Consider the following 11691-nt stretch of genomic DNA (forward strand, 5'->3'; position numbering starts at 1 on the left):
AAAGAGTTAAAAACTATTTTAATATTGTCTAAAACATTTTTAGGAGAGATCGATTATAAAAAGTTATTAATAATTTTGTATCTCAAAATATTAGAAAAATAGAATTCAAATATATATATATATCACGTACGTGTGTGTGATTTGTTTTTAAAAAAAAAATAAAGTTTAGGGCTTCTTACCAAATATATATCACGTATGTGTGTGATTTTTTTTAAAAAAAATAAAGTTTAGGGCCTCTTATTAACATTGGCTTTAGGCCACAAATGGTGTTAAGCAGCCCTGCTCATTTCTAGCAGCACTAACTAGAATAAATATCTTGATTTCACAGAAATCTCTCTATAGCGTGCAGAAAAAAATGGATGAAGTACAAAGAGAGCAAGAGGGAAAAAACTGTAAGCCTAGGAAACTCAAGAATTTCATGTCAATCAAAACACTGCTTATTGTCATCAACTGCATCTTCCTGGCAGTTGGCCAAATAGCAGGTGTTATGCTTGTTAGGATTTACTTTTTGCATGGCGGAAAAAGAAAATGGTTGCAAGCTTTTTGGCTTACAGCAGGGTTCCCAATCTTGCTTTTGCCAATTGCCATTTCTTTTGCAAAAAGAAGAAAAGCCAATAAGACAGAAACTAATAGAGTTTTACTCACACCAAAACTAATATTAGCAAGTGCTATATTAGGTCTCCTTCTTGGTGTTTGTAGCTACCTCTACACTTTTGGCATGTCTTATCTTCCCGTTTCAATTTCCTCCCTCCTCGCTTCAACATCACTGGCTTTCACGGCGATTTTCGCGTATTTTATCGTGAAACATAAATTCACACATTATTCTGTAAATGCTGTGGTTTTGATGACATTCGGATCCATCATATTAGGGCTACACATGAATGGAGATAGGCCTAAAGGAGAATCGAATCGTCAATACGTTTTAGGGTTTGTCATGACAATTGTTGGTGCTGCTCTTCATGGTTTTTTAAACGCAGGAGTGGAATATAGCCATATCAAAGCTGGAGTTGCTGTTACGTTTGATCTTGTCATGCAAATGCAGTTTCTTATATCTATGTTCTCCACTTTGTTTTGTGTCGTCGCCATGATTATCAACAAAGATTTTCAGGTAAAACTTTATTACTCCTAATTTAACATCTTTTTAGGCTATATTTGTCTCTAAAATTGCAGTAGGCATGTAGATATAATAACGTACGACTACCTCCATTTTATCAGAGTAGTTCTTTAATATGTTATAACAAGTTATTTAAAAAGGCTTACATAGTTATCATATAGAAGTTTAATTATTTATCCTATGATAAATTAGTTTGATACAGAAAACATCATATTATATTCAAAAGTTGAAAAGTAATTAGATGAAAGAAAATTCTTAAAAGTTGTGATAACTATATAAAAATAATATTTACTCCCTCCGTCTATGTGACACGCTTTAGTTGTTAGTTTATTTTAGAATGACACTTTAAATTTGCAAACAATTAACTTTATCCGGTATATACACAATAAATTTTTTTTATAACCATACAAATATTTTATGTCATGTTTAAGGACACAAGTTTCTAAAATTATGACATATTTTGACCAAAAGTTTTATTTAGTTCTTAAACCGCCAATTCAAACAATATCACATGTATTGAAAGAGAGGGAATATTATCGGTGTAGTGGAAATATATAGTACATATAAAAGGAAAAAAGTTGAGTAACAATGACAAGAACTTTCTAGGTTGAGAGTGAAACATAAGCTTTTATAAAGATCCCTTATTTAATTCTTTGCAAAGATAATCACACGACGGGATCTTCAAAAGTAAAGAAGAAAGAGTGCCATAAATAGTGGAAATATGAAATGAAAAAAGTAGAGTCACAATGACATGAACTTTTTTGGTTTAATTTAGAGTGAAAAGTATAAAGCTTTAACATATCTAGTTGTTTTCAAAGATAATCAAGTGGTATATATATCTTCATGCATTTTATTATATTTTTTAAAATATATGCAGACCATCCATAGAGAGGCTGAAGCATTTGGACTGGGGCAGAACAAGTATTATATGATATTAGCATTATCAGCAATAGCTTTGCAAATTATGATTATTGGAAATCTTGGGTTGATCTTTAGCTCCTCAGCTCTATTGTCAGGGATATTTAACTCTCTTCTAGTTCCAGTACAGCAAATATTTGCTGTGATGTTCTTACCTGAAAGCTTCAATGCAGAAAAGTGGATGGCTTTAGCTATGTGTCTTTGGGGTTTCGCCTCTTATTTCTATGGTGAATATAAGGCCAGCCTGAAGAAGGTCACAAAAACCAAACCAGACCAAGTTTGAGTAAAAATTATACTTCCTATGTAATTTACTGAATAGTGTCGACCTATTATTATAATTCAGCTTGTACACAAGTTCTAATCTGGCGCTGTGGGCTATTGAAGGCTTTACTTCCTATTGATGTTGGCAACCTAATATATTATGTATGCAAGGGCGATATTATGTATGCAAGGGCGGATGTAAGCCTTGTTCAATTGAATTCATAATTTTCGACACAAAGTATGAATTTTTATGTAAATATTTACTAAAATTTCAACAAATATTAAATTTGAACCCATAATTTTAACAATACAATGAGTTTAATATTAAAATCTTAAAAGTTGAACCAATTAAACATAAATTGTGAATCAGCCTTTGTATGTATGCATGTGTGTATATATTAATTTTGTTAATGTAATAAACAAAAATAAGTAATATGAAACAATGTCGGATGGCACTACTTTGATTCAAGGTGTCTCTGCCACTGAATATACAAAAAGAAAGGGCATAATTAATGTAGCATATGTACATAAATGGAAGATGGTCTTCACCTGCTTGTTGGATCGCAAATGAGTTTTAAACGTAATCTGTTATATGATTTAAAAGAACTCTGTTATACAATTTAAATACTTTTTTATCTTAGTGGACGGCTTTCTAGAGCTATTTTGGACTAATTTATTTTGCTCCAAATGGAATGCCATGTCTGTGTCCAATTAAGGGTATAATTTCTTATTTCTATAGGCTGAAATTCAATTTTATCCACCCGTCGAACTTTATCCGCAGTGATAATAATGCTTTAGAACTTGCATCTCTAAAATGAAAGGTACAATTACAAACTCTTTACCGAGAAGTGCACAAACATTCATTCTTACTGTTATTATTTAGGGATTAGTCCGTACTTATCTTGTCATGACAATTTGAATTAAAAATCTTATTTTCAGAATAATTCTTGACATTTGTGTCCCGAAAAATTAAACTGAAAAACTAAAACTCAGCATGCATCGGTTAATTCCTAAATAGTAACCCTTAGATTAGCTACCTGGTGTCATTTCTACCTCTTTACCATTAACTCCTAACTAATGTAGCGATTGAATCAAAACGGTGGGATCATCCAACCAGGTTGCCTGCTACAGCACATAAATGCAACCTGATTGTGTAAAATTTTCTTTTACAATTGATGAATGTTAGTTAAAACTCTTGAACTAAGTCTAAATAGCAAGAACAACTTTATGTCCAGTCCGATTTTGGAGGTAGAAATCGCACGTAATTTGTTCAACTAGTAAGGCGAAAAAACTGTAATCTTCATACTTCAATTTTTTCATCGAGTCATTCTTTGTTTTTCTTTTTCTTTTCCCAAGTCTTATTACTGCTTGTAAAACTTCCTTTTTGAAAAAAAAAAAATCACATGTTACTTCCTGAATTTCTGTTTGTTGTCACAGCTGGATCCAGGATTTAAACACTAGTGGTTTAACCTTTACAATTTTTGGTGTTGAGCACATTATATTTTTAAAGTTATGGGTTCATATCTAATATTTATTGCAATTTTAGTTAATTTTTAGACATAAATTTATGCTCTGCGTCGAAAGTTATAAGTTCAATTGCACCGACGTAGGAAAGAAGTTCCACCTAGCTAGTAAAAAATAGAAGCTATCAGCACATAGAGAACTCACAGTCAGTTGCTGAGGAGTGAGGAATTTACAACATTGGGGAAGTGAATTTACAGCATTCTAACTCATTCTCTTTCGGTAAGTTACAACATTGCCCACACATCACATTTCACAAACAAAATCACCACTTGTTTCTATATCTTCTATATCAGCATCATCTAATTCATCAAGTTCCATACTGCCTTCGCATGAATTTGCTACAATCTTTGGAACCTGTAAATCAATTCTTGCCTCCTCTATTACTGCCAATACTTCTTCCATGCTCTGATTCGGGTTATTTATATCAACGCATTCGTGTCGTCCTTCTTCCATGAATTCGACAGGTAAGTTTTTCAAAAACCAGGGATGCTTTTTAATTTCCGGAATGGTTATTCTCTACAAGAGAATTCAGCAAACAACAATATTATTGGACTACTCCGAACACATTTAAAAATGGAGGCATGTCCGCGCATAATGCAGTGGAATGAGAACTTGAATATCAAGGTCTGTGATTATCGATAGGATATACTGAGATGACAAGGTAATAACTGATTAATGATCGTGTCGCTCAAACAGTTATGAACAACATTTCACATAAAAGATTTATGATGATATAAATTTTTGGCAAAAGAGTATTATTACCTTATCAGGATCTGCCACAAAAATCCTGGATAAGAGATGCTCGCATTCCATGGAAATGTGGACATGTTGTGGAATTGAGTACTGGACGCTAAATATTCTCTGTTATGAAAAATTAACTCAATCAAAGTGCTGCAGAAAATAGGTTTTACAACATTCAAAATATAACAGTTCGTTTTTTATCTCTTTTTATAAATCAGATCAAGTTCTTTACTATCAATCACAAGTGTACGTAATTCTTCATATACTCACAGAAATGGTCTTTCTGAAGTTTTTTGGATCACTGGGATCTTCAAATGGATAAGCTCCAACCAGCATTACGTATAAAGTAACTCCACAAGACCAAACATCTGCAACCTATAGATTCAAGAATTAAAAAGAGGAGTAAGCATTTTTATTACATAAACATTACGAAAATGTTGGGTGAAAGATCAGAAACAATTAGCACCTTTCCGTCATATTCTTTCTTTGATAAGATCTCTGGTGCAACATAAGCTGGTGTCCCTACAGTGGACTTGGGTTGAGAATGAAAGACAGATGACTGCAAACAAGTAAAGTAGTTGATCGGGAATGTTAACAGAAAGTCTAGAATGGCAGTCAGAAATAATTTTTGCCAAAAGATTATTGACCTTGGAGTAACCAAAATCGCATATTTTGACTCGTGGTGCAGCACTTCCATCCAGTAATGTATTTTCCAATTTGAGATCTCTATGACAGATTTGCTGCAGCCAAATAGTAATACTCCGTAGCATAATAGGTCCAAGAAAAACTCAAACTAGTTGAAACTTGAGAGTGTGAGAAGTATTAATGTTTTACCATGAAATGGCAGTAACTAACCCCTGATATCAATTGCTGAAAGAAGAATCTGGCCTGACCAAAAATAAAATATATAAACAAATTAAAGTACACAATTAATTACCAGCTGACTTTGAAGTTTAAATAGAAAGCATTCTGCACTAAGCAGTATTAGTATGTACATGTGTGTGTGCGTGCGCGTTATACACAGACAAATACATACATATACATGTAAAAATACGAGAATTAACAATCTCAAAACATGAGAAATTTTAGAAGCATATCCATTCTCCGTTTAAAGTTTTAAGATGTCAGTACTCAGGAATGAAGACGGGTAAACAACAAGCATGATCCCCCGTAACCCACACTAAGAAAAAAAAAAGAAATTGCACCAAAGATCCGAAGATGACAAGTACAAGTTATTTGTCAGAAGTTAATCACTAGAAATATGTAAAATGCAAATTGAATCTTCTAACTATCGTCTAATACCTCATCTTCGTTGAATCTTCCAGCTTTACAAATCCTCTGAAAGAGTTCTCCGCCTGCAGCATATTCCATTACTATTGCTAGATGAGTAGGTGTCAGCAATACCTGGAAGAGGTGAAGATCCATTCATATAAAAAGCCATAAACAGAACCGAAAAGTGTACTTGCTGCTAAATACATTCATGCTAAACCTACTGCTAGCAGCAGTGGCGGAGCCACATGCACCCAAGGGGTGTCAACCGACACCCGTTCGTCGAAAAATTACACTGTTTAACTCGGTAATTTTTTTAAAAATATGCATATATACTATATAATGACACCCCTTGACTTCTTGGTGAGCTTATTTCTTTATATTTTGACTCCCCTTAGTAAAAATTCTGGCTCCGCCACTGGCTAGCAGTCATCAGGAATGCCAGCACAAACAAATTAAGAGATCATCAAAAGGATCGATAAATCCAATTTCATGAAAAGCAAAAGTTGCATTTGGTTGCAAGATGCAGAGTCCTTTAAAATAGAGGCAGAACTAACTTATTACTCACAATTAACCCTCTAAAAGAATTCAAAAACAAGAGCAACAACGACAGTTGGGAACTGGCTAAGAAAAACCACACACTGTACGCGCAGAAAAACATTAAGGAAGAAAGAAGGAAGACAAGATTGCTGTGACAAAAAATTTTAAAAAAAAAAATAAAGAAAGAAAATATATGGTTACAATGCTACATACATGGTTTAGACGACTTAAAAATTAAAGTAGCTTAACCAGCCACTTTCAAAGCAACAGAGTATGTAGACAGACTAGACTTCTCAGAGGAATCGGCTAAGATAAATACTCCCTGTCTCAGTTTCAATTTATAAGACGTAGTTTCACTAGACACGGCGTTCAAAAAAGAAAGAAAGACTTCTGAATTTATTTTTTAAACATGCCACGAGATTCTTCTTTGACTATAAAAGTATGTCATTAAGATTAAAAAGAAAGTTTATAGTTAAATTGTTCCCAAACATAAAAGACTGTTATCCTTTGAAGACGAACCGGAAGAACTAAGTTTTATTCCCTTTTACTTGTCCAGTATATTTAAATAAATTTTTCCTTCTACGTGTCTATATTAACAAATGAAGAGATAACTAATTAGTACTTATTTTTTCTATTTCCCAAGCTAATCGAACTACCAGTAGTCAAATTAAGATTTCAAAAGTACCATTAATAAGGATAATTTTGCAAAATAAATACTTAATAATGATTTCTTAACGGGTGTGCAACATGCAAGCTGGACAAGTGAAAAAGAGAAGGGGAGGTATAATGAAAAATATTTTATTTCCAACAGTAAGAGGCTGAGTACTATACCTCTTTGAATCTGATAATATTTGGATGACTCAATGATCTATGATTCATAATTTCCCTTTGTACATGTTCATCAATCTGCAGACCTCGAAAGATAGAAAAAAAGGAGAAAATTGGTGATTATAGCCAAAAATAAATACGTAACTAAAATCCCCAAATAAACTGATGGCATCAAATACTGCGACCTTTTGGCCTCTTTCAAAGAACTTCACAGCAAAGAGATCTTTGGTAATTTTATCTCTAACAAGCTTAGCTACTCCAAAATTACCAGAACCCAAATCCTTCACAAACTCATAACGCTCCATTATAAAGAAAAAGTAAAAGGGTTTCAAGATTCTTTAGATTTCACAAGATGCAATTGTTTCTTCAATACCTACTGAGATTGACTAACAGAATTCATATAAAAAAGTCAAAAGTAGAACAAGGGTATCCAAGTTTGAGGTTTAATTAGTTGAGGAGAAAGTCTAGTGTTCGTGTTAGTAGTGATAATAATATTCTGTACTTGTCTAGTCATTGATCAGCTCAGTGTACTTTAATTTCTGCAAAAGTGACACTAACACTAACCGAATGAAGACAAGAAAGCGTGTTTTGCAGCAGTTAAAGTTTCAGACCGGAAGAACGATTAGCCACGTAGTTCCAAATAAAAAATACTAGCGATACCTAAAGCAAATTAAGTAGAGAGAGACAAACACGAGATCCGACTATATACGAAGTACCTGGGCATGGGAATAATCAATATACTAATGGGAGACACCAATTGATTGGAATTATTGACAAAATTACATTGGATACATACCTTCCAAGTTGGATTATTTCGGAAACCAAGTCACCAACCATCCTACCGAGGCAAGTGCACATATTGCGACTGCGAAATCAAAGTATGGTTCATTTGGACTCAAGAAACACAAATAGATTAAAATAAATTGGGCATCATTTTATATATAGCCCGGTATTCATCGTTATATCTTAATAGCAGTTTTGTTCGTTAAGGTATAGCGTGGTAAATAACCGCGCTATATATAAAATGGTGCCCCACCAATAAGTCATATGCACTTAACTGACGCACCAATAATTCATATGGGTATAGCGCATATTATGGATGCGTTATACATCAAATAATTGTACTCCCTCGGCTAGGTTTTTTCTTATTTAAGTAGTTTCAGAATATGGTAAAAATCCATTTAGCATCCTTCAAGTCTTTCGAAATATTTGTTCGTTAAGTTATTTTACATTTTGTTATAATGTCCGAAGAGCGAAAAATTAGAGTTTCATTATATTGGGGGGTGAGGTTGTGGCGGAGAATAATACGGTATAGTTGTTCTCCACAGTGTCATGTTATGTTGCCACTTACAATGGAGTACGATAGATTGGTATCATTGTTATGTAAAAAAATGAGTGTGAGCAAACGTTCAGTGAATATTAAAGTAACTAGGAGATATCCGTATTTTGTTACTCCGCAAGGGGTTGCTTGTTATGCTGAGTTTAACATCGAAGGCGATGAAACTCTGACAGAATTTTTGAGGACTTCGGATGAACACCGGGAACTTCTTGTGATAAAAATGTTGGAAATGTACGTCATGGTTGAAGACGTTCGTAATAATGAGGTTCCGCAAAGAAGGGATATCCCTCAATCATCGGGTGATTTTTTTTGGAGCAATTTTAGCCGAACAGGTTCCAGGTAAAAGCGTTCAGCCTAAACTTATCTCCACGGTCGAATGAGGAGCGATGACATAATTTATCCCCAAGTTTACATAATCCACAAGCCGAGTGGTAAACTTCATTTTTCCTTTGTATTACGAAGTTTCTTTTTATGTGTTGAATTTGTATTAAAACTCATATATTCCATATGGGGTACCGGTCAGATATGAATTTTACAAGCTATGAACCAACGGGCAGTTGGAACATGCCTAATTTTGGTGTGTTGGATAATGGTGGTCCAACCGGGAGTCATCAGCAACAGGATATTGTGCATCATGGGATATCAACACATTTTAATTTGTAAACTAAGTGATAAACTTTTTATATAAAATTTGGATGAATCTGGGAAACTCATTATTTAATTGATTGTGCAGTGAAAATGAGCAAATTGAAGGGGTCCTTAATCAATTGCCCGAAGACGACATATTTAATCGGGATTTGACAGATGCGCAGAGTCAGGAAGATGATAGTGATTATAACAACAATGCTGATGAGTCCGGAGATAACACACCCTTCCCTGATGAGGGTGATGATGATGAGGACGAGAATGATGAACCTGATTTGACGAGGAAGCATGCTCCACCTCCCGTTAGACCAAGAGTGTACGAGTCCCAGGTGCCGTTTCATTCAAGGGTGATTCCTTACCTTGATCAGTTGCCAAGTATGCCGAATGTCCATGCCCTCACAAGGGAACTTGAAGAAATTCGGACAACAATGTGGGATGAATCTAGAGAAATGGTGTTGTCAAAGGGCATGCTTTTTGCTGATAAAGCACGCCTAAGCAGGGCGGTGAGAATGTACAACATAAAAGAGTGTCGTGAGATCGTGGTTCATGAGTCATCTCCTGAAGTATACAAGGTTATTTGTCGTAGATGGTTTCAAGGTTGTAATTGGATGCTGCATGCGAGAAAGTTGAAAACAAATATATGGATTGTAGGAAAATACATAGGCACCCACAATTATGAAATGGACACATTCAGTGGTAATCATTTTAACTTGAATGTTGACTTAATTTCTCTTATCTTGATTCCACACATTAAAGCATCCATAAGGTACAAGATCAAAGAGTGTATAACATTTGTCCACCAGGTATATGGATGTATTTAACCAATAAAGGCATTTCTCGGGCGTAAACGTGCGTTTGAAATTGCTTATGGTAACTGGGATAAGTCATTTGCCGCTCTACCCAGGTACATGGCTGCATTACAACACTTTAACCCTGGGAATGTTGTTGAATGGAAGCTTGAGTGGAGTTCGGGAATACCAGAATACATATTCAGATATATGTTCTGGGCATTTAAACCAGCCATTGATGGTTTTGTGCATTGTCGGCCGGTAATATCTATAAACGACACTCATGTCTATGAAAAGTATGATATTACGTTGTTGATCGTCATTGCTGTAGATGCTAATAGAAGTATATTTCCCCTAACATTTGCTATTTGTTCCAATGAAAGCCAAGAGGCGTGGACATTATTTCTGAACCACTTGAAGGAGCACGTTGTCAAACAGTGGTAAGGTATTTTTCTTATATTTTATCGGCATGGCGGTATTTTAAGTTCTGTATAGAATTTGCGTGCATAACAGGAACCGTATGCCTACCATAACTGTGGGAATAATATACACACTGTCAATGAAGCGAGAAGATTATGCTCTTGTGGAAAATGGTCATTCTATCACTTTCCATGCTCACATGCCATGAAGTGCTTTCAACATATAGGTTTCGCGGCAGCGAGGTACTTTGATGAAGAATATAGTATTGTTGCATACTTAAACACCTATAGTGGACAGTTGCATCCAGTGGGTGCTGAGCATTATTAGCCGCCGGAACCATTTAAAATGGTGTGTAACAAGGATTATGTGCGACAACGGCAAGTGCAAAAAAGAATGCGTATACGGAACCAAATGGATGTTGATGATACCATTTATACGCGTAAATATGGCATATATTCCCAAACAGGACACGACCGCCATAAATGTCCTTCAACTGGTTTAGGAAGAGGTGGTAATTCAGCACCAGGTGCCAGTTTATTTAATGTGCCCAATTATCAAGGATAAACGTAGTATTTTATTGGAGTAATTTTGTTGTACTAAATTTATGTAAATGTTCAGGTTGCCAAATGTATGAAATAAAATTATGTTTCCAATGGAATTAAATTTAATTGTTATTTAGAATTAAAGATTCAATACAACAGTTTAACATACAACCCAAGGAATAAAAAAAAATCATTCGCCATTATCATTGTTGTCTGGCACTATTTCGTTGTCACCGTCTTCATCTTCTTCGTCGACATCTTGTACGCACCATTCGAGACCAAGGGCATCGTAATCTAGGCCCACAGTTGACACACATTTTACGTATTTTATCGCTATCATCAATAAGACCACTTGCTTGATTTCTACAACAATATGGGACTCCTACGTCCAACGTTTGTGGTAAAAACTTAGGTAGTCCCTCCCACTCGACAACTGTTGGGAAAACAGGATACTCATTGTCTCTATGCAATTTTTCATTTTTTAATAAATCCAGTACTGATCCTCCGTTCCTTCCAGATAGTTAAGATCATCAATAATATGATGAACAACATGTGCCTTTTCCATCTCTAGAATCTCCTTCATCAAATGCCGAATCAATTCTGGCTCATCTTTGTGTGTGTTTGTTTGGAAGGTTACAAACAATGCTTGTGGTACAACAAGCCCATGCCAGTGACATAGTACTTCATAATCACCATTTTGAGTAAAGGGGAACCTATTGTAGTTTTTCACCCCGAATTCGCATATCTTCAGGCTTTGTAGAA

At 34.9% G+C, this 11691-nt stretch overlaps 2 protein-coding genes across 5 annotated transcripts; one reads left to right on the forward strand and one right to left on the reverse strand.

Annotated features, from left to right (window-relative positions):
• The first annotated feature begins 247 nt into the window (after positions 1-247).
• On the forward strand, positions 248-2511 carry LOC104121661 (purine permease 1-like). Its single transcript, XM_009633704.3, has 2 exons — positions 248-1108; positions 1992-2511. Exons 1-2 carry the CDS (start codon positions 356-358, stop codon positions 2313-2315), a joined length of 1077 nt encoding a protein of 358 aa, XP_009631999.1. The 5' UTR covers positions 248-355; the 3' UTR covers positions 2316-2511.
• Positions 2512-3900: 1389 nt separating this feature from the next.
• On the reverse strand, positions 3901-8014 carry LOC104121662 (serine/threonine-protein kinase SAPK2-like). 4 transcript variants are annotated; one of them, XM_018766729.3, is made up of 9 exons: positions 7992-8014; positions 7199-7273; positions 5861-5962; positions 5393-5446; positions 5206-5298; positions 5025-5117; positions 4829-4933; positions 4580-4678; positions 3901-4333 (listed from the first exon to the last, which is right to left on the reverse strand). In XM_018766729.3, the coding sequence occupies exons 2-9, from the start codon at positions 7244-7246 to the stop codon at positions 4061-4063; spliced, it is 867 nt and encodes a 288-aa protein (XP_018622245.1). In that variant the 5' UTR covers positions 7247-7273; positions 7992-8014; the 3' UTR covers positions 3901-4060. The 4 variants fall into 4 exon arrangements, with proteins under 4 accessions (XP_018622245.1, XP_009632002.1, XP_009632001.1 ...); XM_009633707.4 differs by lacking the exon at positions 7992-8014 and adding an exon at positions 7760-7884; XM_009633706.4 differs by lacking the exon at positions 7992-8014 and adding an exon at positions 7381-7746.
• Positions 8015-11691: the final 3677 nt, after the last annotated feature.

The sequence above is a fragment of the Nicotiana tomentosiformis genome, chromosome 12 (genome assembly GCF_000390325.3).
Source record: "Nicotiana tomentosiformis chromosome 12, ASM39032v3, whole genome shotgun sequence".
NCBI lineage: Eukaryota > Viridiplantae > Streptophyta > Magnoliopsida > Solanales > Solanaceae > Nicotiana > Nicotiana tomentosiformis.

What these genes read in the sequence shown, in the direction of transcription:
- LOC104121661 (XM_009633704.3), top strand. Translation starts at nt 356, where the DNA reads ATGGATGAAGTACAAAGAGAGCAAGAGGGAAAAAACTGTAAGCCTAGG. An exon ending in TTATCAACAAAGATTTTCAG is followed by an intron (nt 1,109 to 1,991) that starts GTAAAACTTTAT and finishes AAATATATGCAG; the next exon opens with ACCATCCATAGAGAGGCTGA.
- LOC104121662 (XM_009633706.4), bottom strand. Translation starts at nt 7,500, where the DNA reads ATGGAGCGTTATGAGTTTGTGAAGGATTTGGGTTCTGGTAATTTTGGA. An exon ending in TTAGTTACTGCCATTTCATG is followed by an intron (nt 5,299 to 5,392) that starts GTAAAACATTAA and finishes ATTTGGCTGCAG; the next exon opens with CAAATCTGTCATAGAGATCT. An exon ending in ACTTCAGAAAGACCATTTCT is followed by an intron (nt 4,679 to 4,828) that starts GTGAGTATATGA and finishes TTTTCATAACAG; the next exon opens with AGAATATTTAGCGTCCAGTA.